The sequence below is a fragment of the Megalobrama amblycephala genome, linkage group LG11 (genome assembly GCF_018812025.1).
Source record: "Megalobrama amblycephala isolate DHTTF-2021 linkage group LG11, ASM1881202v1, whole genome shotgun sequence".
Classification (NCBI taxonomy): domain Eukaryota; kingdom Metazoa; phylum Chordata; class Actinopteri; order Cypriniformes; family Xenocyprididae; genus Megalobrama; species Megalobrama amblycephala.
In genome coordinates, this window is record NC_063054.1 from 10,628,215 (window position 1) to 10,654,612 (window position 26,398).

At 40.3% G+C, this 26,398-nt stretch overlaps 2 protein-coding genes across 5 annotated transcripts; one reads left to right on the forward strand and one right to left on the reverse strand.

Moving 5' to 3' along the window:
* The first annotated feature begins 2,683 nt into the window (after nucleotides 1-2,683).
* Nucleotides 2,684-12,135, forward strand: igfbp1a (insulin-like growth factor binding protein 1a). Of its 4 annotated transcripts, none has more exons than XM_048208659.1 (5): nucleotides 2,684-3,178; nucleotides 3,719-3,876; nucleotides 4,997-5,125; nucleotides 5,363-5,517; nucleotides 5,558-6,498. In XM_048208659.1, exons 1-4 carry the CDS (start codon nucleotides 2,803-2,805, stop codon nucleotides 5,486-5,488), a joined length of 789 nt encoding a protein of 262 aa, XP_048064616.1. In that variant the 5' UTR covers nucleotides 2,684-2,802; the 3' UTR covers nucleotides 5,489-5,517; nucleotides 5,558-6,498. The 4 variants fall into 4 exon arrangements, 2 of the variants coding, with proteins under 2 accessions (XP_048064616.1, XP_048064615.1); XR_007187317.1 differs by adding an exon at nucleotides 12,106-12,135 and having other exon boundaries at nucleotides 2,685-3,178; nucleotides 5,363-5,558; XR_007187318.1 differs by adding an exon at nucleotides 12,110-12,135 and having other exon boundaries at nucleotides 2,685-3,178; nucleotides 5,363-5,558.
* igfbp3 (insulin-like growth factor binding protein 3) lies at nucleotides 8,470-24,842 on the reverse strand. The gene is made up of 4 exons (XM_048208657.1): nucleotides 24,210-24,842; nucleotides 17,190-17,473; nucleotides 16,917-17,036; nucleotides 8,470-10,636 (listed from the first exon to the last, which is right to left on the reverse strand). The coding sequence occupies exons 1-4, from the start codon at nucleotides 24,565-24,567 to the stop codon at nucleotides 10,517-10,519; spliced, it is 882 nt and encodes a 293-aa protein (XP_048064614.1). The 5' UTR covers nucleotides 24,568-24,842; the 3' UTR covers nucleotides 8,470-10,516.
* Between the last annotated feature and the right edge of the window lie 1,556 nt (nucleotides 24,843-26,398).

Sequence of the window (26,398 nt, forward strand, 5' to 3'; positions counted from 1 at the left end):
AAATTATATACGTTTTAACTATAAACACTCGTCTTGACAAGACGCTGCTAAGTGTATTACTGCCCTCCAGAGGGCAAAGTTTAAACTAATGGTGTGTTCACACCAGACGCGAATGAAGCGCTAAGTGCGAGTGATTTACATGTTAGGCCAATGCAAAGACGCGAATAAACATCCTGCGGCGCGTATGACGCGGCACGAATTGAGCGTTTCTGCCGCGTTAACCAATCAGTAGCTTGCTCTAGTAGTGACGTGATGTAGCGAGCGGAGGCAGAAATCCAAAACAATGGAGGACAAAATCATCGACGCTGTACATCGTCATACTTTTATAGAAACAGGAATTAAAATGATCTTGCTTGAAAGGAAGTGAGTGAGGAGGTCGGACAATCTGGTAAGTTGTAAAAAAACGGTCTCACTCAATTTGAGCTATATATATATATATATATATATATATATATATATATATATACATATTGATCGAGGCTACAAGCTAGCTAAAGCCGGCAAATTGATCTTATTTGCTGTAATTTACAAATACTTTCCCACTGACGAGTTGTGTTTATTCAGAGGAAGTATGCAGAAAGCAGTGGAAGAGTCTGGGACACATAAAGGAGCGGGAGAGCCTCTCTCATGATGCGAAGTGAATTTCACGCGCAAATAAAGCGAATGTCACGCGCTAATGAAGCAAGTAAACTCAAAATGTTCAAGCATCCAACTACGCGCGAATTGCGCGATTCATTTGCGCAAGTCGCGTCTGGTGTGAACACCCCATGATTGTAATATTGTATATGACAAGAGAGAAGAAGAAGAAGAAGAGAGCTCGTTCGAGATGAGCGTTTGTGGTTAAAAAGTATACAATTTAAACTTTTTTTTAGAAAATGACCAATCGTTTCGCTAGATAAGACCCTCCTTCCTCATCTGGGATCATTTAAAGCCCTTTGAAGCTGCACTGAAACTGTAATTTTGACCTTCAACCACTTGGAGTCCATTGAAGTCCACTATAAGGAGAATAATCCTGGAATGTTTTCATCAAAAACCTTCATTTCTTTTCGACTTAAGAAAGAAAGACATGAACATCTTGGATGACATGGGGGTGAGGAAATTATCAGGAAAATTTTAATTTGAATGTGAACTAATCCTTTAACAATAGTTTAAACTTAAATGGAAGTATAAGAGGTGTTGCATTAAAATTTGCTCAACAAATGTTATCTTTTTGTTAACCTTGACATAACAAAAGTAGTTTGTGTGTTACTTTTTAGTCTGACAACATTTAGACTTTATGATTATTAATCCTAAAATGCAATGCACTCTTGGCATTCATGTCTGAGTTTTTTTTTTTTTTTTGATAGAGGAGCAGAGTACTGGTACCGGCATGACGCGCGTGCCGCTTTATCTCGGTCAGCAGATACTCGAGCTTCCACACGCGCGTGAACGGACAACACTATCACGTGATACGCAGAGAACCTCTCCATGTGCTGAAGAAAAAAAAATGATGCAACACCGTAAGACAATTGCGCGGATCATGTGATCTCACAAAACTCCCCTCAGAGACATTCGAGAGCTCAGCGGTTGACACATTATTAAGCACCCTTCCCCAGCTGAGTGTCACTTCCTGTAGCCCATTCATAAACTCCGCGGCGAGGCCACGACAAAAGGGCTCGCGACGCGCGTCAAGGAGAGGAGGAGACGTGTAGATGATCATGTCGTTTTCCCGCGCGGCTGTTCAGGACAGTGACAATAGCGGCAGTCTCGAGCTTTCCAAAACGGGGTCCCGTCCTGACCTGAGTGAGGTCACGTACCACAGTGCGAGTGCACGCGGTGCCAAAGAGCTGGAGGGGCGCGCGCTCTCTCACCTCATTACGGGCGCCAAATAAACGCGTCAAAGGACTGGGACGCGACAATTTGGCATCCTAAATTGGTTGTATAAGAGTTTTCATGGGGGAACTTAATGAATGTGGAGCTTTTGTTCGCCCTGTCCTAAAATAAATCACAAATTGCAACCCCATAACATGAAGCTGAATAGCTTGTTCTTCAGTCTATTAAAAACTGAAGAAGCTGCAAGGAAAATTAGATTGGAAGAGAGAACTACAAATAGACCTACTTTCACTTTTTTGTTGTAGTGAATAAATGACACATGATCCAGAATGAAATTGCGGAATATAGTTCAAATGAGTTCAAATTAATTTGTAGGCCAGCTTTTGAACTCATTTGAACTATATTGCTGTTTTACTATATATATATATATATATATATATATATATATATATATATATATATATATATATAAGTCTTATTGTTTTGTTTTTCATTTTTGAGAGCCTAATTTGTGACGCCAAGAAGAAGTAACATTTTCCCAGTTTCCCACAGTTTCCATATATAGTTTATTTAGCCTATTTGTGCATTCCTGCTGAATCTATGGGAAACACACCTTATTATTGTTAAATCGGATATGATTCTTCTGGGATAGTAAGCACACGTTTTTTTGTTTTTTTTTTCCCCCACATATTTATAAACATTATGTTCTGATACAAACAGTGACGCATTTTACGCGCTGTGTTCAAGGAAACACCTCGGACTGGATCTCCATCAGCCAATCGGAGCACAGGGGGATCATTTAAGAAATCATTGATATTGCCAATGCGTCAAACACGAGCGTGTCAGCGGGACCCGGTGCGCGTATAAATACCGCGAGGCGACCCGGAGAGAGCTAGTCATTTTGAAGAGCGCAAAGACAGCGAGGAACTCCTCATTTCACTTCAGCTGATATTTATTTATTTATCTATTTATTCTGAGCCTTGCTTTGGGATGAACAGACTGCTTCTGAACTTTTTCTGGGTGGCAGCATTCAGCGCACTCCTTTCAGCGCCGGGGCTCCGGGCTTCCCCAGTGGTTGGGCAGGAACCTATCCGCTGCGCCCCGTGCTCCCCGGAGCGGCTGGCCGAGTGTCCTGCGGTGGATGCCGGCTGTGAGGAGGTGCTTCGAGAGCCGGGCTGCGGCTGCTGCCTCGCCTGCGCGTTGAAGAGAGGTGACCCGTGCGGGATCTACACTGCGCCCTGCGGCTCGGGGCTCCGCTGCTTGCCGAAACCTGGAGAAGCCCGACCCCTGCACGCTCTCACCCGAGGACAGGCGGTGTGCACTGAGACCCCCGAGCCTGATCAGAGCCAAAGCGACACAACGCCAGGTACCAGCAGCGTCTCATAAGACTACAATAGCCGTCAGTGCAGATAGTAGATCACATCATGCCATCTCGATGATTCAACCGCTGACGAGATTTCATCAGCGTTAACAAACCACTATTTAGATATGCATTAAATATTATTTTAGCGAATAAATAAGAGGTCGACTCTTATAAAGGAATTTTACCTTTAAAAAAAAAAAATCAAATTTAAATGTCTGACTAATAAATGTAGCCTAAAGGTCTGTCGAGCAAAACCTCAATTATCTTATAAAAACTTTTTATAAAAAAAGTTGTTATGAAATGCAAATCTATAAAGAATATGATAGGGCTGCAAATGACAAGACTTGGCACCCGAATCTGACTAAAGCGCGTGAGCGACGTTCCGTTGTTATGGTTACCCCCCTCTGTTGTTTTAACGCCTATTTTGGCGACAGGTGAAAATATGCGCTCTGATTGCATCAGTTAAAACCTGAACGTAACTGAAGGAATAACTTTCATTACGCAATCCGTCACCAATAATCCTCACCATGCTTCTTCTTCCAGATCATCCTGAGTCCAACAACGGGGCAATGTCCGTGAATGAAGGCAGCTCAGCGGTCTTCGTGCCCGGGCACGGCAAGCCCTTCGACCCGCGGGTCATCACTGCTAAAGAGAGCATGAAGGCCAAAGTCAACGCTATACGCAAGAAACTGGTGGAGCAGGTGAGCTTCTGGCACCTCACTTTTATACATGTCCCAAAGAAATCCGTAAAGGTTTAGTTAGCTAGATTTAAAAAGAGACTCCGGTACCATGTGCGGCCACAAGAGGGCAGTACAAGGCAAGAACGAGTCTGTATATTTGGTATGCATGGCGCATTTTTTTAGAGCTAATAATTAAAATAATAAAATACCTAATAAAAACAATTAAAATGCTGAAATTATTTAATTAAAAAAGTTTAATATATTATTATTATTAGTAATAGTAGTAGTAGTTGTTGTTGTAATAATAATTTCTTAAATATATGAAACAATGTTGTTGTAAAATATTAATAACCACCAAATAAAAGCTTATAATGTGTTATAATAAAATATATTTTATATATGTGTTATAATAAAATAAATTATAATAAAATATAATTTATTTAAAATGTCTATAAATAATCATATTATATATATATATATATATATATATATATATATATATATATATATTTTTTTTTTTTTTTTTTTTTTTTTTTTTAAATGTCTCTAAATAACCATTTTTAGAGCTAATAAAAATAATTAAAATGCTGAAATTATTTAATTAAAAAAGTTCAATATATTATTATTATTAGTAGTAGTTGTTTTAATAATAATAATAATAATAATAATAATAATAATAATAATTTCTTAAATATGTGAAACAATTTTGTTAAATAGTAAAATATTAATAACCACCAAATAAAACCTTAGGAATATATATATATATATATATATATATATATATATATATATATATATATATACATATTTGAAATGTCTCTAAATAATAATTTATTTATTTAAAAATGTCTCTAAATAACTATTTTTTAGAGCTAATAATTAAAATAATGAGAGCTAATAAAAATAATTAAAATGCTGAAATTATATTTTGTTGTATAATTATTATATAATAATTTATATAATAATAATAATATACTAGTAGTAGTTGCTGTTGTTGTAATAATAATTTCTTAAATATGTGAAACAATGTTGTAAAATATTAATAACCACCAAATAATATATATATTTTATATTTCTAAACTTTTATTTGTTTTTGTTTTTTTTGAAAAAGTCTCTAAATAACTATATTTTTTCTCTCTAGGGTCCTTGTCATATGGAACTGCAGACGGCCCTTGACAAGATCACTAAATCACAGCAGAAACTGGGAGACAAAATGACCAGATTCTACCTTCCCAATTGCGACAAACACGGTCTATACAAAGTCAAACAGGTGAGCAGAGTCTTGTGTGCAAGTATTACAGAAACCAACCAACAAGTCCTGATTTCACACTGAGAGTTTGTGTGTTGGTATATGAAGCTTAATGTGTGATATTCAACAACACGATGATATACGTGTGATGGCCGAGTGTTAGAACCACACTCCACTGAGAACTAGGCTGTGCATGCAAGCTTGTGTTTCTAGAGAATGAAATAACCCGTCTCACTCTCTGTCTCGTTTTCCCCGCAGTGTGAATCGTCTCTGGATGGTCAGAGGGGGAAGTGTTGGTGTGTGTCATCCTGGAATGGGAAGAAGATTCCTGGATCAAGTGACCTGCCAGCAGATGCCGAGTGTCCCGAGGAACTCAACCACTGATCTGTCTCACACACATACACACACACACACACACACACACACACACACACACACACACACACACACACACATATAGGGGGACCTAAAGAGCCACACACACACATGTAATACCACTGAATTTTATCATTATATTTTTTAAAAATATCTTAGTATTTATTTATTGTTAGTGGTGATATTTAATTCAGGTACACTGTTTTTGATTGGTAAATTCCCTGAACTCTCCAAAAAAAAAAGAAAGAAAAAAAAAAGAAAATCTATTTTTCTGTATAGAAAATATGTATTTTACATGAAGTACCCATACTTATTTATTTAAACTGAATGTATTCATTTCGATATCTGGATAAGAATATTTATTCCTCATGCCTTATACATATTTTTGTATGGTGTAAATCTGTATATTTGATGTATATAGATTACTGTGTCTTTTGTCTTAAACTTCCTCCAGGCTTGCTTTGTTGGAAAGGAATGAAATGGAAAAAAGCACTGCATGACCAAACCTCTTTGTCACTGTCCGTACTTTGCCATATTTTTATACTGTATGTGTTTTTTTTATTATATTTTACTAATGAATTTCATTGTTTTTGTTTATAATGATTGAGATTAGATGGACATAAAAGTGGGAAGCTTTTTTCCCAGGATTCTGTGTTTATTTTTTACATTCAAAAGTATTGATCTTTACAGCTTTTGAAACGGGTAACTGCCTGTTCCTACCTCTGTCTTTTAAGTTTATCAAATGGGCTATTTTTATGTTTGTAAAATACTTTCCTGTATGATCAAAAGTGATATTGCAGTCTTATTGTATTTGTCAATCCTATTTGTGTTGTCTACATACTGTGGTCCATTTTTTTTTTTTTTGCGATGCAATGTCTACACTGAGGAAAAGAGATTCAGACGTTGCTTCACTCCAAAGCATTTGTTCGTGTGTGTATAACATATTTTTCATGGTTTGTAATTGTATGTCATTGTGGGTAAAAAAAAATAATTATTTAATAAATCATCTTTACAAGCAACACAGTGTCAGTCATTTAAACTCTCCCTCGGTCATATGAGGAGCTGCGGTGAACTAAGGAAGCAAGACTCAGTCAAACTCAATTAGTAATGTCAGGACAAAACAACAACACCTCAACATAATGGGAAACCTGTTAAGACAAACCACGAAGTGCAAAAAATTGCATTTCTCTCTCTCGATTTCTCCTGCCAGGCTTGATTATGTTCAGTTTTGTCTATATTTAAAACTGCCTGGAGGCAGTGCACATATGTGTGTCCTTATCGTGGTAATCTCAAATGAAGCGGACTAACTTTAGCTCGGTATTTTGGGGAACCGGGCTCCACTCTCTACGGTGCCTTTGACCTGTGCTGTGTTTGTGCTGGATGGCCAGCGGTACGCCCTCCCCTTTTGCCTGATGACCAGCCTCTGCGGCACCACCCTTCACACCTTTATCTCAGTTTTGTAAACCGCAGGAGACAAAATTTAGTTGCTTCATTGGAAATACCCAACCCCATTTGACATTATGGGTGCAACTGGCACCAAACAAACACAATGTTGCATTGTAACACCTTGCTCGTTAGTATTTTCACGGCATCCGGAATGTTCTAGAAATCATTATGGACACCGAAAATTAAATTAGGAAAAAGAGTATTTGACCTCATCCATATGAGCAATTTCATTTCATGAATTGTGGCATCGCAGCTTCTTTTTTGAGAATTGGCTGCGCTGACACGGCTCGGACAAGCGAATAACTATGCTAATGTGAATGGGGTCTCTGTGTGTAGATTTGAGGAGTAATGACCTGTGCGGGGCTCAAGCTAGAGTATGAAATGAAGCGCTTCAAAGATGTTGACCCTGTTACACACAAGAGATTTTAAATCTCCATGGCCCCCGGCGCTCTGTTATACTAATGACAAAATTGCTGTAGCTGATGTGAATGAACCATTGTTTTGAAACTCTTAACAGTGACACTAGCCACCTTATCTAAATGAATGAATAATAGTATAATAAACCACATATGCTCTGTCCTGGTTGGAATCTTAAAGGGCAACTTTTCACAAGAATGTGTCTGTGAAGTTTCAGCTCAACAGATCATTTATTATAGCTTGTCAAATTTGCCCCCGTTTGGGTGTGAGTAAAAACGCGCCGTTTTTGTGTGTGTCCCTTTAAATGCAAATGAGCTGCTAATCCCGGCCCCCTTTCCAGAAGTGGGCGGAGCTTTAACAGTTCGTGTTTTGTTTGCTCAACAACAACAAAGCTGGAGAATCTCAGACAGCCAAAATGACGGTTGTAAAGTCTTACATTGTTCAAACCGGAGTCGACACTGATGGAGAGACTCAGGAAGAAGTTAGAATGGTTAGTGGATAAATTTATGTAGTTGCTGTGGAGTTGATTCAACTCATCCACTAGCATGTGTCGTCTTGTTCATCTTTTTTGCAAATCCAGCATTGAATTGACCCTCGTTTGTGAAGCAGTCCGGTGTAAAATGACAGCATGGCAACAACACTCTACTACAACAACTCTTCCTCTTCTCTAAAGCAGCCCAACATGGCCTCGCCCCCTTAAGGGGGTGTACATTTTGGGGTTTGTGATGTCACCAACCCAGGAAGAAGCTTGTTGTAGTCCCTACCAGCCATTTGTTGTAGTCCTTAAAAAGCGATTTCTGTAAAAGAACTTTGCAGATGTTGTTTATGCCTAAACAGCAACATTACACACTAACTAAAGCTAAAAAAAGTGAAATCATAATCAAGGACCCCTTAAAAGGTTTAGTTCACACTAAAAATGAAAATTCTGTCCGTGGTCAAAATCTGTTTATTCTGTGGAACGCAAAAGAAGATATTTTGAAGGACTGCTTTTGTCCATAGAATGAAATACCAGGAACAACTTTGGACCTGAAATGAAAGAATATGACAGAATTTTCATTTTAGGGTGAACAATCCCTTTAATTTTGTAGAAGCTGTGAAATTACAGTCTATCATTGTGTAAATAAAAATGGTGTTTACATTTTTTTATTCAAAAAAGAAGGCATTAAATACAAATTATATTTGAACAAAAAACATTTCCTTTCTTAAAGAAAGTGATAGCTGTATAATTTCTAGTTAGTAACATAAAAAGCTTTTTAAAGAATCAAAATTATTTTAAATGGAAAAAAAAACAAAAACAACAAACAAAAGGCAAATACCCGTGAACGGAGGGATCTTTAAAAGTGACTTGCGGGTGAATGACCCTGGCATTGCACAGAATGAGGGTGGCAAGCTTTCTTGAAGATCAACTATAGCTTGAACATTGACCTCGATGTTCTTTGAAACAAGCTTGGCCTCAGCTTTTTACTTAGCGTTCACTTTACTTTAGCTTAGTTTAGCTTAGGTTAGCTAAAGTTAAGCTTAGATTTAGCTTAATTCATACCATAGAAGGCCTACACATAACCTGAAGATTTAAACTAACGAGTTTTACAGAAGGACAGCATCTTTGCTTAGCTAACAAAAGACACCTAGTACTCCGAACTGTAGATAAACAACAAACCTAATAAAAGACTTTAGTGATTATATTCCCAAAAATATGCTGAGTTCTATGTTTTCACTACTGTGCAATCAACGGGTCACTGAATTGTTCTCAAAGACATAGTTTGGATCAGCTTATATTTCTTTCTTGGATAAATAATCTTTTTAGCATAAAGTTCACATGCCTTTTTAGACATTTAGCTGGCCTGAAACAAAATATATATTCATATAAAAAAAATTACAAGACACAATTACAAGTTAAGGAAGGGCTAATAGCTTAGCATACTCGTATGCTCTTTCCCCGTAATCAAGTCAGATGAGGTGTAGCACCAAACATTTTTGTTTGTCTTTTGTTTAGCTGTTTGGGAGGGGTGGGGTGAGCTTTCTTCCGACGCTATGCTAATAAGCTAACGTGTGGGCTACCTCTCTGGCACCCTCCACCTTTCAAGTCTTTTCTCAGGAGGTCAGTTTTGAGACAACAACACAAGGCCGCCATGTTAGCCTGTAGCTTCCCTACTGGGGTTGAATATCGATATATTTAGAGAGACAGAGAGCGAAACCATTAAGCAACACATTTCCACGCACGGGTTTCGTTAAGGCATCGATTTCGAAAACTGCCATAGCTACACCGAATTCGGTAATTCAGGGAACTGTAGCGTTACGGTTACATTCAAACCCATAAAAAAAAGACGTCGCGCAAGATACATGCTTTTAGCGAATGCCTATAAATGTGAAGGACAATGATAGTCGGCGTTTGGAGCAACAATCGTATTTTCAAAGTGCTTCATGATGTTTCGAAAGTGAGATAATGCCCGTGTGGATATATTTGAGGGGCATTTCAATGCTGTCCTGACGACACGAGCTAACAGCTCTGCGTCCCATGTAAGATAATATATACTTTTCAAAAGGGCATTCATCTAAGTATGTCCTGGTATAGAATCGTTTACAATTGGTCGAATCGTATAATCAAACACTAACAGGCTGGAGTATGTGTTCAGGAGGGGCCAAAGTGCATGAAGTGCTTGTGCTTCAGATGGAGTCTATGGCTAGAGCCGCCTAGTGCCACTGAGCGTGCCCAGTTTAAACGACCCTACACCAGGAGGGCAGAAACAGGAAGTGGGACTAAGAGAGAGTCGCCGATAGTCACGGCAGAGATCAACACACGCTACGGCGGAAGAGAGAGACTACCAATGCACACGGAACAAGTACGCAACGTCCCTCGCATACACAAGAGTACATATGCTCAGACTTAGCGTGCGCTACTGAAATTTGCTTGTACTTTTGATTATGTTCACACTTCCCTCTAGGGATACAGTCCAAAACAAGAAGATGTGACACTCTCTCTCTGTCTCCTCCTCTCGTTCTCCCCACTCTCCTGAAGTGTAAAGTGAGTTGCTGGTCACGTGAGTCCATGCCTCAGCATACAAGTGGGAGGTCAGCTTTGGGACAGCACTTTTGAATCTGTATTCATGTAGTTCTTAAGGGGAGATATCCCTCTTTGTCTCCCTGTTTCCACCGCTCTGCCTCTCTCTCTCCCCTTCACTTCGTCTCCATGTTATAGCAGTGGACTTTCTCCTTTTCTTCATAGCCGGGTATAGACTGTCCGTACTTGTCCACGCACCAGCAGTGACCTCTTTTGCGCCCTTTGGATGGACGGCACTGCGGAGAGAGTGGGTGAGACAGGAAGAGAAATGCATAACCATATGATATTTGGACGGGTATATGCAAAACAGACAACATGCTCCAAATGGAAGAGACAGTGGCATAAACACACATTTCTCATCGCATCGCACTTAGGTGAGAGAGAGTAACACGAATACTAGAGCCAGAGAGAGAAAGAGGGAGAGAGATTGTGGTAGAAGAATGCTAGAGGGGATTCGAGGGGAAATATATAAGGAGTAGAGCGAGAGAGCAAGTGAATTTTTTTTTTGAAATATTTCATTCTCTTTTGTAATTTACTGTAATAATCAGGTGCACTGATTATTATTTGTTGCCATTTATCCAGCACCAATGAATCCCATTAAATTTGTATTGCGAATTACGTCAAGGCTTAGTTCACCCAAAAATGAAAATTCTGTCATTAATTAATCACCCTCATGTCGTTCCAAACCGGCAAGTCTTTTGTTCATCTTTGGAACACAAATTAAGATCTTTTTGATGAAATCCGAGAGGTATACGACTCATACATTTATGTAACTACCACTTTGACACTTCAAAAAGAGACCGTAAAACTAATCCATATGAACTGGGCGGTTTAGTCCAAAGTTTCTGAAGAAACATAATCGCTTTATATGATGAACAGATTGAATTTAGGCTTTTATTCACGTATAAACATTCATCAACTCAGACATCAGTTGTGGTAAACGGAAGCTCAAGCACGTTTGCTTGATGTGCGAGAACCAATGAGGTTCATTGTCGTGTTACGCATCACGTTTGAGCTTCAGCAAGAACCAATGAGGTTCATTCGTCAAGCAGGTTCGGTTGAGCTTATATGTAAATAAAGGCCTAAATTAAATCTGTTCATCATATAAAGTGATCGAGTCTCTTCAGAAAATTTGGACTAAACCGCTCAATTTATATGGATTAGTTTTAAGATCGCTTTTAGAACTTTTTGAAGAGTCAAACTAGTCACGTAGCTTTTCTGGACAGAAAGCTCTCAGATTTCATCAAAAATTAATTTTATTTGTGCTCCGAAGATGGACAAAAGTCTTACGGGTTTGAAACGACATGAGGGTGAAAAATTAATGACAGAATTTGTAAATGTAATCAATCTAAATGTAATAAAATATTTAACTAAATGTAACGTCATTATAAAATGAATAGGGTATAACCACTGAAAGTTTTACCATTACAATAACTAACAATGCTTATTGCGTTGAAAATCAAAACATGCTTATCCTATGAGAGAGTATAGTTAAGTCTCTGTCCGTTTCTCTCTTGCTGTCTTTCTCTCCTTTGGCAGTGAGTTGGAGACATGTGCAAGTCAAACATCACATCTAAGTTGGAAGAATGCACGCCTGCCATTCACAGTGTGTGTTTATGTGTTTATGAGAAAGAGAAAAATCAATGCATAAAAAAATGTCTTCTGTGGTTCAGGGGTATTTAAATTGATACAGAGAGGTGTATACACACACACACACACACACACACACACACACGGTAATGAAAAATGATCTGCAGTATGTACTGAACTTCCCTTGTTTGCATTTGCTGATTATTTACATGCAAGTTTTGACAACTTGTGAATATCGAAATTCATAAACATACACATACACATACACACACGACCCAGTTTTGCTTTTATGGGAGGCTTAAATGCCTCTGTAAGCCTGCTGCTGATGGAATTGTGATTTTGTGTTCATAAAAACAGTTGAAAGTGCGAAGGTAAATTTGACCGAGCTAAAATATTTGCCAAGGACCGTTAAAGAGCTGCTAGGACTATTTTAGGAAACTGGCATCGACTCAAAGTCATCTGGAGCTTATTATACTACACAGGCAAAACAAATACACACACACAAACAAACACGCGCATACACACACACACACACACATCCTCGGGTGGTACATTCATTAGTAAAAATCTATTCTTTCGGACATGAGGAAAGAAAGAAAGAAAGAAAGAAAGAAAGAACTATGGAAAAACAGATAAAAAGACATTGTGCAAGAAAGGAGTGGATGAGTCAGAGAGAGAGAAAGAGAGTAAAAGAGAGATCAAAAGCGGTTTTATTGAAAGAGTACCAAATTAAAATACCTCAAGCAGAACAAGAGCAGTCTGGGAATGAAACCTGGCCTCTACAAGGGGCTGTTTCAAATGTTACACTCATCCTTTCAGTTTCAATTGTCTCTGCACCCACTCCACGGTTTTGCAATAACAAATATTTGTATATTCCTAAATAAGTAACATATCACTTTCAAAAGACTTTTTAATTGTTTGGTTATGAGTTTATGTCTGCGTCTGAGCAAAAGAGGAAGAATGAGTGTACAGGAAACCAGTGCTTAATGTGTAAATTATGAAGTCCCGGAACAAGGGCCGGTGATGGATCTGTCAAGTTTGAGGGCCTGTGCTCACGGAATACAAATTAAAAAAGTGCATCATAACGCTTGCTTATAAATGTATTTTGGGTATAAAAGTACATTTCCTGATAACCAATGTATTACTTTTTTTTTTTTTTACCTAATTATTCATTAAACATATGGTCATTACATCAATTTTTTGCAGGGGCATATGTGATGGGGGATTCACTAAAATAGGTGCTGGATCCAATTCCAGAGGAGGTGGATCCGGATCCTGCTTGTTCCGGCGCAAATTAAGCCCTGCAGGAAACTACTCGGTGCCGAGCTGCTATGTATTATGGGAATGTTCCATTCAGACTGTACAGGCACATGAGATGCTTTCTGTCTGATGTAAGGGGGACTAATAATGACTCAGACAAGGTATTTCATTGTACCGCAGTGTCCGAAGCAGGCAATACAAGTGATATCTTCAATGTAAATCAAAGGTTTTGTTCAAACCAGAAGCAGTGAGCAACAAGACAATTTGTTGGACACTTATTTGCAAGCCCCACGCCGAGTGAAATCTCATTAGTCCCAAATCTCACTCTACATAAACATAATTAATAACGAAATATATTCTGATTGGCTGTGATTGCGTCATGTCACATTTTCACTTTCAATGTGAACTTACTAATTATGGAAACGTAACGCCTAATAAAGTAATACTCTAACCGGCATCTCATAAGACCCAAGAGTCATTACAATAGACCTCAAAACACGCAGTGGCTTTACTTATGATTGATTACTGTGTGTGTGTTTGTATCAGAGAAAGACAGAGGTATATTTAGGGTGTGGAGCACACCCCTGTCAGCGTGGCGAATTCTGGAGGTTGCAACACAACGGACCTGTGTGAGTGTGTATGTGTAAGTGAGAGAGGGAGAAAGAGAGCATGTGTATGTGTGTTTGTCTGACTGCGTATGCATATATATATGTGCAAGTGTGTGTGTGTGTGTGTGTGTGTGTGTGTGTGTCACAAAGCAAGCCTCAGTCAGCGCTGGCCCATAATGATGCCCTTATGGGCAGCAGGAAGGCGGAAGGGCATTAAAAGCAGCCACAGGGTAAACACAGACTCATAAAACACACACAAACACACACACACACATACACAATATGTGAATGCAACAACTGCATGTGAATAAGAACAGTGGTTGTTTTCTTTGCCAGACTACGAGCAGTATGTGCATGTGTGTTTGTGTCTGTTAGGTAGAATGCTGTTTGGTATAGACGCTGCCCCTGCAGTACATGATCATTATATAGTCATTTTGGTGCAACAACAAGCTTAGAGACTAGACAAATAACAAGTATGAATATATATCGACATAGCCTCAAGTCAGAATGAGAGGGAATCGATAGTCCGGGAAGGCCTATCTTGGAAAAGCCTATGTCTTTGCGAAATATAAATATATGTGTTTGTATTTGTTGTATGGGTGACCGTATCTGTGTACTGGTTTTTCAGAGAGAGAGTGTGCGCTCTGGATCATTCCCAGCATGCCTGGCATTCTCTTCTAGTCTCTCACCCCGCATCACTGAGATCCTATTCAGCGTGAGAGCTTAAGTGGACTGCGTGGCCCTGGGAGAGCCAGGAGAGCCAGCAGATCAGGGGGCCGAGCAAAGCTTCAGTACAGTAAAATGGGTGAGAGATGCGTCTGGATTGGGAATGGTGGAGGGGGGTGAGGTTGGCGGCACTGGGTCCGGCATGCCTGGCCTCCGCTAACACACTGAGCCAATTCATATAATCAAGGCTAAAATTAGCACGGATCGGACTCTGCCCTCCACGGGAACGGCCTTCAGACACACATACCCCCACATACACACACAAACGCTCCCATTACAGATCTTATTCCGGGGAGTGTAGGGACCCCTAGGCACCCAGGACATCTACAGTTCACTTGTGTGAGTATGTATGCACAGGGGTATGTGCATGTTTGCTTTTGATGCTGAAATAAAAATTAATGACCGAGATCTCAGGGTCGACCGAGACTCAGGCTTCGGCTCAAACCAAAGCAGTTTTAGTTGGAGTCAATAGGAGGGCAATCTGATCAGCTTGATCTCATGTGTGGACACAGCCTGTCATGCAGATGTTCCTCTATTATTACCAGAGATCCAAGCGAAAGGGTTTGATCTTACGAAATAAACTAGGATATATTTGTGCATGCTAGATACAGGAGAGGATGTGGCATGGTTTCGATTTATGTTGTTTGTGCTCAAGTATACGGTTTGTCTTTAGCTGGTTTGTTATGTCTCCTGGAAAACCAACTGATAGACATCAATTATTTGTTTTGTTAACCTGTCAGTGATAGTCACGTACAGGGTAGTCTCAGCCTCAGACGTCACGCCCACGGACCATTGGCTGAACGTCTGATGCGTATGGCACACTTAACTGGAAACACGTCATCTGGTTGGTTGAATTCTACAGGATGCCCAGGAGTCGTGTGTGTCGCGTTCTTCAACGGTCCACCTGGAAACTAATGCTGTGTCGCCAAACCCCCTCATGAAAGAAGAATGCTGTTATGTTTATTACTGTGAGAATGAGCGCTTACCAGGATCATCTAAATGCTGGATTTTCAAAAGTATGTTAAGTTCGTGGCTCCACATATGGCTCCAACATTCTTGAATGAATAAATGTATTCAATGCATGCCGGTCTATTATTGTAGGGACGTTGACTTTACATTTTCATGCCCCTAAACATGACGCAGAACAAAATGAACTGTGATTGGTTGCGTTACATGTCAGTCAAACGTCCTCTTGGGTGGTCCTTGGCCAACGAAAGCTGCGATAGAGTCCAGACCTTCTGCCGTCAGTCTGAAGATCTGGCTACGCAAGACTACGTACAGGGGCAGGAATGTCACAAGCCAGATTTGCACTTACACGGTCTCCAAAACTTTATTTGTTACAGGTGCCACTATGAATCTCTCTTAGATACTCATGCAAACCATCTGCAAGACCCTTGACTCTCACCTGGAGGGTTTGCTGAGCATGTTTCTTGAAAAATCCAACCCGAACCTGTTATCAATTTCTCTCCCTTCTGAGATTCCAACCCTAGAGCACAGCTATTTTCCCACCCCGAAAAAACAGGGTCCTTTCAATGGGTCACATGTTCAATTGAACCCCCTGCCACTGAGCATACAGTATGTGCTGCTGTATGTGTGCGTATCATTGCACTCCTACAGAGGTAGACTCCATACGCTGCAGTTTCAGCATGAAGCAGCTCCTTAGCAACATGTGTTTTACATTGATTCTAAATCTCATCCTCTTTTCAAAACCTTTCCTTCATTTATCTATACTTTTCACAGTGCCCACAGTGTTGTCACTAGACCGTCATGGTCACTGTGGTATCCGTCAGAGTGGTTTTCCATTTTGAAAAACCAACAAATAATCTGTTTGCCCCAATTTCACCCAAACTCATTAGGGCCATTCAGACAAGGCCCTTTGACTCATGCTCTTAATAGGGGAGTTGCGGGTGACTCACAAATTTCCGAGAATTTCATTTGCCCCCACCGACTACCTTCTCTTGTTCAGACTCACTGGTGCACCCCGTCAATTGAGAAAACAACACACACTTTCAAGAACCAGCATGCACATACAAATAGGCCCCCACCCAAGTTCTCAGACTTTTCCAATACTGTTGTGACAGTTGCCATGACAGTTACTTATCGTCGCGTACATGGATGGTGGTAGAATAATAGTTTGAGAATCTGGGCTGATTACACAAAGGTTGCATGTTTGTTCCCAGGTAAGGATGGCCTAAAAATAAAATAGGATCCCTACTTCCCCTTTGAGCAAGGTACTTAGCTACATCTGGGATAGGCCCTGTAATTGTAAGTGACTTTAAATAAAAAGCATCTGCAAAAGAGAAGTCAGGGCACTTGGGTAAAAGGTAATTACCTGTTTTTTCTTGTAGAAACCCTTTTGGTCACAGTTTGGAATGCGGAAGCCTCTTGCGTTCAGCACACTTGAGATCTTAAAAATCTTTATAATACTCTCCATTTCCCGACGACACGGACCCTGTACAAACACACACAGAGAACACGGAATTACAGGAAATATCCTACTTACAAACACGTCAGGAGACTGGAGATACAAACAAGGAGAATGGAAATAGAATGTACTCTACTCCAACACATGCGTTGTCTGGATGGAAGTACAGCCAGTGCTTACATATTCAGATTCTCTCTTCAACTCCTGACTGAAGTTGTGATTATCTGTATGGACCCCGCTGGAAACTGGTACTTTATAGCTCTGGGTTTTCTTGGTTTGACCTTTTTGGAGCACCTCCAGTTTATTGGACTGTAGCATAGGATCTTTGGGCTCTAACGGCGTCCTTAGACCTCCCTGCGTGTCCCCGGAAACAACTGTTGTGAGCTGGATCGTCTCAGCCCCCCTGACGCCTGTTGCCCCGGTACCATTGGAGATTTGTTCCTCTCCTTCCTCCTCAGGGTTATCTGAATCAAAAGAGAAGTGTATTAATATGCACGTAAGATCTGACCATTATCAAAAGAAGCATTCATACAACTGCATCTTTTCACATGAAACGGAATAGCACAGGGGGGTCCAATCCCGCTACTAGTTTAGCTCCAACCTGCCCCAACACACTTACCTGGAAGTCTCTAGTAATCCTGAAGATTAGCTGATTCAGAGGTGTTTTTAAATAGGATTGGCTCTAAACTCTGCCCTCCAGAACAGGATTTGACACCTTTGGAATAGGGCTGGGACAATAAATCGATGCATCACTCGAATTCACGATTCTCTCTCGAATCGGTTCTGAGCTTAGTTTTTAACAGCAGATGGTACTCTAGGCTAGTTTTTAACCGCACTCTCAAATTCTCTCAGAAGAGTGCTGAAGAGCACTCGTGCGTTCGGCTGAGTCTGAGAATGTACTTGCACCCCAGGATGCTTTTATGATGCTAGATTAATGTAAACAGCCAATGCAAACACCCTTGTAATTCACTTCTAACCTTTTCGAACTTTATGAATGATTATTTTATAGAAGGTTCAAGTGGTGTGAGTAAGGAATTGGAAGCAAGCAGAGTACGGCTGTTTCTAAAGCACGCAGTGCCATCTGCTGTTAAAAACTAAGCTCAAAATCAATTCAAGAGAGAATCGTGATGCATTCGGGAAATCTCAGAATCGATCCAGAATCGTTTCTCAATTTGTGATGCGTCGATTTATTGTCCCAGCCCTATCTTGGAATAGCATGAACCTAAACATCCATATAGAGTCGTTCAAACAAGATGTCAATTTGTAGGCCAGACCAGATGGCTAATTCGGAATTTCCTATAGGTTGGGTTTTTAGTATAGTGGTTTTTGATTTAATGTGACTAATACTACTTGACGAAACTTCTTGAGTCATACCTAAAACTAGAATTGTGAAGCTGTTGTGTTTTTTTGTGACACATAGGCTACATCAATTATCTGATTTGTCAAATGTAGTCCTTATTTAAAAAAAAAAAAAAAAAAAAAGCACAGAAGCTTCAAAATTCATATTTGAGCTATAATTTTTTTGAACGTTTCTTCAAGTGCGTTTACCACAGACCTTATTTCAGTCATAAATCGAAAAACCGCTATTCTAAAAATCCAGTGGAAATTCCAGAGGGAACCCATGGCCAGAAAACACCAATTCTCTTCCAGGTTTTAGGCCTACAGACTGAACAGCTCTATTCTAAGGTTCTTCCTTTCAGAATAGACTTTCAACTTTTGCTTTTACAAGCAAACATGAGATATAAGATGACGCCTCACCAACTAAAAGTGTAAAAGCTCATATACACAGAGAACAGAGAGCCAGAGAAAAAAAAGCAGCAGAAGAGAAAGAGATAGAAAGGGGGGATGGGGAAGCAAAGGAGTGAGAGTATTTATAGTGCCCTAAGTTACAATCGTTATAGGCGGAGGACAGACCACCTGACCCGAAACCCAGAAACCAAATACGGCTACAGGACGGAACGATTGCCTGCCTTCACTAACATGGTCTGGTAGGATGGTCTAACCAACAAACATCACATGCTTTCCTCTCTGTGCCCAGCTGAAGCTTTACTGTGGGTGCTCACAAAATCTATTCAATGCAAACATGGTTTCATTGTGGTTTAAATGTCCTTTTCTCTAATCCCACACCATTCCACAATATGTGAACCCTATACTTAACCTACTAAATAACATTAGAGATGTATTATTAGTGCATTTGTATAAACATCCCAATTTCACTTAATTATTATTTACTCTTAACTACAAGATCCATTACAAGAAAAGTTCACTCAAGCTCTGTCATCATCTACTCATCCTCATGTCATTTAAAACAAGTGTGTGTTTTTTTTCCATGCAACACAAAAGGAAATATTGAGGATAATGTTCAGGCTTCTCTTTTCCATACAATGAAAGTGGACGGTGACCAGTGACTGTCAAACTAAAAATGCCATCCTATCTTCTTTCAGATGAAGACAATCAGAGTTATATTATAAAATTTCCAGGCTCTTCCAAGCTTTATAATGTTAGTGAATGGCACTCCTGATTTTAAAGTCCAAATAAACTGCATCCATCCATCATAAAAGATATCCACACGGCTCTAGGGCCTTAAAATAAAGGCCTTCTGGGGTGAAGTGATGGGTTTTTGTAAGAAAAATATCCATATTTAAATATTTATAAACTATAATAACCAGCTTCCAGCAGATGGCCTACGCAAGTCGACCTATGCCAAAAGAGTAATCTCTGACCCAACGCATGATGTATTGACAAACGCAGAAGCGCAGAGAATAGAGCAAAGCACAGTCGAAATGTGTAGGACGTCTGCCGGAAGCTAGTTATTTTCATTTATAAAGTTATAAATATGGATATTTTTCCTACAAAAATGCATTGCTACGCTTCAGAAGGCCTGGAGCTGTGTGGATTACATTTATGATGGATGGATGGATGCACTTTTTTGGACTTCAAAATCATGAGCGCCATTCACTCCCATTATAAAGCTTGGAAGAGCCAGGATATTTTTAGTATAATTCTGATTGTGTTCATCTGAAAGAAAATACACACCTAGCATGGCTTGAGGGTGAGTAAATCATGGGATAATTTTCATTTTTTGGTGAACTGTCCCTTTAAATGTGGTTCTGCTCCTCCCAGAAAACTTTTGTATGTCTTTTTATGTACACAAGTCATATAGACTACTTTTATTGTGCCTTTTTAAAGCATGACTTGAATTCTCCCAGACAAAATATTTGCACTTGTATGTCACTTTGATAAGAAAACATCTGCCAATAAGTTAAATGTACAAAGCTAGCGCTGCAAACTGACTTTGCAGGACAACTTCATCATTCTTTCATATGTGCCTTTGAGCAGCCATTTATAGTGGACAAAATGCGAGCACTTGAGACACGATGTCCCAAATTGCACTCTAATCTCTGTTTTCACTAACTGCATGGTCATTTCGCAAATGCGAGCAAAAGTAAAGGGTGACCAGTAAAGGGTCCAGCGAGGAGTGCATTGGTCAGCTTCAACAAATGCCTGGCGAGAGTGCTGGGCGAAGATGAATTATGGCAATGTTTAAACATGCTGTCCTCTTGGGGTTTTACAGCTCTTGTCTGTTGAATAAATATTCAGTCTCTGGCCGTACAAAACAAAGCAGAGCTCTCGCAGGAACGAGAGACTAATAAACAGCTGGAGCAGAAGAGAAAGAGAGACAAAATGGACCATTAAATGTGGAAAGTGGGAGAGAGGGTGGTGGGACAGGACTGGCATCGGGTACACTGCACAAGCCAGAAAGATCTGAATGTCGTGAAGAACTGTAGAGATAGTTCAGCAGAGAGGAAGAGTTAAGTGAAAACAGATTTTCTCTGGGTGTATGTGAGTAAGTGCGCACTTGTGGCACACCAAACACTCCTCTGTAGCCATGGAAGCTGCGCTCCAAACCAGAATTGAGCTATGCCTTCATTGACGATGACACAACAACAACAACAACAACAACAACAACTTCTGCAGCATAACTCGAACAAGGTAAGTAATTGTAATGACCACATATAATGACAGCATGTGCAACAAGTTGCAGCCTGCTTCCCTTGCATGACCCACCATACCTCTCACATAAACAAATCCAGGACAGATGAAGAGAATGGAGGGCCATCTAATTCAGGAACTTGGGAAAACATCAATATTTAACCCCAATGTAAACTTTTAGAACTTTTTATGACTTTTCCCAGCACCTAGTGGCCCATTTTGAGTCACTCAACCTCATCTATTTGTTCAATCCCAAACGAGCAAACAATTTATCATTCTGGCGAAATGAGCAGAGCGCGAATTAGAGAGAGTAAAAAAGACAGGCACGCGGCAGGTACATTTCACCGCCGAGGCTCGAGACGAAAACGAATCCGCCTCTTCTGAGAAATCTGCATGTTAAGTATATAAGTGCACACGCACAAACAACGTCATAACTCATAACCTCATAATCTGTCATTCCTCTTGCTCCGCCACTGACTGTTCCCACCCAGAATCACGCTGGGCCACACTGCTACCAGACCAATCAAGCCCTGCAAAAATATCATAATTCATGTGTGGCAGAGCCATGGGGTGGAGCCACGCACACCATGGCAATGGAGCCCTGCTCTCTGGTTGGCCAAAGTGTGTAATTACCATAAAGTGTGGTATGATGGGAAAAGAGCACTGAAAAGCAGCATGGGCTCAAATGAAAGGGCAGTGGAGGGAGAAAACATGAGGTAAGGCACTACTGTAAAACAGTTGGCGCCCCCAAACTGCTTTTTAAAAGTGACTCTGGGTCCTAACAATAGCCTTTGTGTGTGTGACAATGTCATGGCTGATTGCTTCAACACACCACTGCGGCTCTGACAAATAACTAGAGAGGGTAAAAACAAATTCAGTCGGGTAGCTTGACGTCAGTTATGACCAAGAACGCCACTTATTTTGGTTGTCCCTCTCTCAAGGAATTCACTTGGATGAACTAGGCTAGGCGTAAGCTGAAAAATGCATTCTAAGAAATGCACAATAAAAGCTTCGACATCTCTCGAGCTAGTCATCTCGCTCGCTAAGAAATGAATTTGCTAGAAATATGCCAATCATTTGACTCGAAGCTCTCAATGGAGAGCTCAGGAGTCCCTGAGCCAGTAAACAGCTAGAGAGCATCATTCACAAAACGGTGATCTCCGCTCTTCTGCAGGAACTATATATAAACCAATGTGGCATTCTTAACGATTGGGTTGGCGAAGCCAAATTTTAGTGCACACACAAAGATACACAGAGCTGTTTCTCTCTCCATCTCTGGCTCTCTCTCTCTCACACACACACATACACACCACACACATAAAACGGCATAGAGAAGCTGCTGTAGCGCTGAACCTCGAGAACAACGGCGGTAGTGTGGGGCCGGCTCACGGTGGCTGGACTTCACGACGACTGCCTGTTGCAGGAGGTCGCTGCGTCATGCCGGTGTTCTGAAACTCTGACCTATCTTCTCGGGATGACCTAGCAGTAGTTAAAACTGTCATGTTTAAAATTACAATATCTCGTCAGGCAGAAAATAACCTGTTGGGATGTAGTACCGGCGTAATGTGTTAAAAACATCGCAGAAAACACATATCGGGATTGTCAACAAGGGTATAGCTTATCTTGTTTGTCTGGAGTAACCCACAACCATTAACCCTTATTGTTTTCTGAGAGGTACCTTGGATTTTTAGATGCAAATGTCTAAAGAATGGGCATATAGTGGCATGAGTGCAGTGAAGCTGTGCTACATCTTATGGGCTGTCAAAGGAGAAAGTTCCCCACCCCCTACAGTGCAGCAGTCCCGACCTGTGAACATATTAACCATGTTACGCACAGCAGAGTAAACTCACACTGAGCACAGAAGCCATTTGCCTCCAAAGTGCAGACAATGCTTGTTGGGATGTATAAGACACCACACATACACAGGCTGTGAATTATGGGGATTTGGGTGTCTTTCTGAAAACAAAATATCTTAAGATGGTTTGCTAGTCTTACCTGGTCTCCCAGTCTGGCTAGGCATGGGTTTATCCAAAATTATCTTAGGGGCCATTCACACAGAATGCATTTTTCTATTCCAATGTGCTACTTTTAGATTGTTTTTCTATACTAGACGGACGTGTATGACCGTTACGCTCACGTCTTTTGCAGCGCCTCGCACATGAGCGCCAACCGTTGAAATAACGACAATAACGGAAATATGAGAAATGGGCAAACAGCAGAATAGATCAATGCTATTTTTGACATGGGAAAAAAATAAAATAATCACACTGGCTGTGGCCTCCTCTGCCATGTTGCTGTCAAAGAAAACAGTTGCCATGCCAACTTGCTACTGTAAACAGAAGTTAGCAACGTTTGCTCCGCCTCCAAGTTGTTCTGATTGGTCCACTGTTTTGGAACTAACATTGATGAGCGGCTGGTTTAAAGGGATAGTTCACCCAAAAATGAAAATTCTGTCATCATTTACTCACCCTCACATTGTTCCAAGCCTGTATGAGTTTCTTTCTTCTGTTGGACACAAAAGAAGATATTTTGGTAATCAAACAGTTGACAGTAGCCATTGATTTCCATAGTAGGAAAAAAAAAAAAAAAAAAAAAAAACACCATGGAAATCAATGGCTACTGTCAACTGTATGATGACCATCATTCTTTAAAATATCTTCTTTTGTGTCCAACAGAAGAAAGAAACTCATGCAGGTTTGGAACAACTTGAGGGTGAGTAAATTATGACAGAATTTTCATTTTTGGGTGAACTATCCCTTTAAGCCGCTCCGCCAAAGTATATATATACATATATATATTTATATATATTTCAAGTACATATATATGTGTGTGTTTACTTGTGTATAGACAACATTTCCGTAACCAAAAACCAAAAAAAGTTAGAAGTGAGAATGCACTTATATAGATGTTCGCTAAGAAATCGCCTTGCCCTGAAGAGGTAACCATAGCAACAGTAGGCTGCTCGAGCACTTATCGGACGCTACACAGACGAAACATGCGTCCTGTCATTATTTATCATCTTATTAAACGTATAAGATGGTAAGAGTATCATAAAAAGTTTTTGTTTAGCAAATTATACTGACAGAAATTCCAACCCCCTTAAAATCGTTGAATAAATAGCATTCTGCGCACACACTACAGTTCACACTACAGTGTCACACTGAGAGTAAGTGCTGTACATTATTCACAGACCAACCGTGCGCTTACCCTGTCCATGCGCTGGACTGCCGCTTTGCTTTTTGTCCGGTGCCTTCGCACACACGCCCCGTCCCTCCAGCAGAGCCTGCAGAGGTTTGCTCTCCCCGGGGCGATGTTGACAGCTCAGCCCGGTACCGCAGCGCCCCGTGTACACTCCGCACGCCTGGCCCTCGGTGAGCGGGCAAGTCATGCAGCACCCGCAGCCCGGCTCCTTTACCGGCTCGGCGCAGTCCCGAGGCAACGGTTTGCACAGCACCATCGCCCCGTCGTCACACGGCTCGCAGCGGACCACTGGGCTGACGCTTTCAGCCAGCCGGGCGAATGCTGCGAGCAGCGCGGTCAGGCAGAGCGCACACAGTCCCGTCATGGATCCGAAGGGCTGAACGCGCACGGGGGTAGATGTGTGGGAAAAACGGTGCGTCAGATCACCTCACCTGGATATATTATTACGCTAAAGCCTGAGCTCTCAGCATATGCCTTAGGAAAGTAGCGACGCTTTGGGTTAATGCTGCTGTCACGTCGGTTTGATTAGACTGTGAACTACGCGGCTGGGTCTCTCCATCTGTAAGTGAGTTTAAGTGGAACTTCAGGTTTTATACAGGCAGGAAAAGCACGGGCACTAAGTCACTCCCCCTGGTATGAATTATGTAGTCACCGGTCTCGGTCTTAAGGGACCGCGCGCGCGCATCCTTAATGAAATCCTTTAACACAAGAGACATTGGTGAAACAGGCTACAGGGAATCTTGCGCGCGCGTTTAGACCCGTTATTGTTGTCATTCGCGATTCACGGGCATTTGGAAAGCTCAAAAAGAGCTTAAATATAAGACTAAACTATCATACATCAAAAAGACAATTAACTTATTTAATCATTTTTACCAGCTACAAATGAGAACATTCTACTGCTTAAATGCCCCAATAATAATAATAATAATAATAAAGAAAAAAAAAGTTAAGTAGGAAGGTATGATGTGTGCGTTTTATTCCTGGCCGGTTGTATCTGGTGAAAATACAGTGTCTAAAATCGCACACATAAAGTAACAAAATTCAATATATTATGATATATTAGAAGTGTGAATTCGGGAAAACGACATTAGAAACATCCATCCATTCTCCAAACCACTTGTCCTCTGTAGAGCCACAGCTAGGATATTCTTTACAGACAAAGAGAAAATTGTTAATAATAGAAATATCTACTCAATATTTAAAAAAAAAAAAAAAGAAGGCAAATGAGATGTTTGCAAAATATCTAAATTTAAATGAACACTTAATTACACAATATATGTTCAAAATTACTAAAAACATATTTTAAAATTATGCTCTGAGAAATACTTGGTAAATTTTGGACCTGCCTCAAAAAATAAGCGGATTAAATGGCCTGGGAGATACTAAAACAAATTACCATAGAAACATATTTAAACAGTGTTAGTGACATATAGTAATGTTTGTTCCCAACTACAAATCCAAAACACTTAAAGGGATAGTTCATCCAAAAATGAAAATTATCCCAAGCTCTACTCACCCTCAAGCCGTCCTAGGAGTATATGACTATCTTCTTTCAGATGAATACAATGAGAGTTATATTAAAAAATATCCTGGCTCTTCCAAGCTTTATAATGGGCGTGAATGGCGCTCCTGATTTTGAAGCCCAAAAAAAGTCCATCCGTACATCATAAAAGTAATCCAGACAACTCCAGGGGTTTAATAAAGGCCTTCTGAAGTGAAGTGATGGGTTTTTGTAAGAAAAATATCCATATTTATAACTTTATAAGTAAGCAATAAGGTACTCGAGGCTAGTGCTGTATCGTGAATAAGTCACGGCGGAAGGGTGTTGTTAGACACGACGCAAAGTGGAGTAACCCCTTCAGCCGTGACTTATTCACGATACAGCACTAGCCTCGAGTACCTTATTGCTTTTATAAAATGGTTACCACACAATACAATATTAAAGCCAAAAATATGTAACAATGCAACTTTAATGAAGTAAACTGTCACTAAAAGCCTTCCTTCCACCGTAAAAAAAAAATTAGTCCCTGACCGTGAACAGCAACAGAAGTTACATTATTACACCATTAGATGGCGGCAAAGACTGTCTTTATGAGTGTGTGAGTCAGTAGTGAAGACTTCTACATTGAAAAGACTGAATTGTTGTGAACATGGAACAAGACGCAACTGACAAATGCTTTGATTAGCGCTGTCAG

Coding starts and splice junctions, on each gene's coding strand:
- igfbp1a (XM_048208659.1), top strand. CDS start 2,803: ATGAACAGACTGCTTCTGAACTTTTTCTGGGTGGCAGCATTCAGCGCA. Junction 3,179..3,718: donor CCAAAGCGACACAACGCCAG/GTACCAGCAGCG, acceptor TTCTTCTTCCAG/ATCATCCTGAGTCCAACAAC. Junction 5,126..5,362: donor GTCTATACAAAGTCAAACAG/GTGAGCAGAGTC, acceptor TTTTCCCCGCAG/TGTGAATCGTCTCTGGATGG.
- igfbp3 (XM_048208657.1), bottom strand. CDS start 24,567: ATGACGGGACTGTGTGCGCTCTGCCTGACCGCGCTGCTCGCAGCATTC. Junction 17,474..24,209: donor CAGTCCAGCGCATGGACAGG/GTAAGCGCACGG, acceptor CTTTTGATTCAG/ATAACCCTGAGGAGGAAGGA. Junction 17,037..17,189: donor TGAAGAGAGAATCTGAATAT/GTAAGCACTGGC, acceptor GTGTTTGTACAG/GGTCCGTGTCGTCGGGAAAT.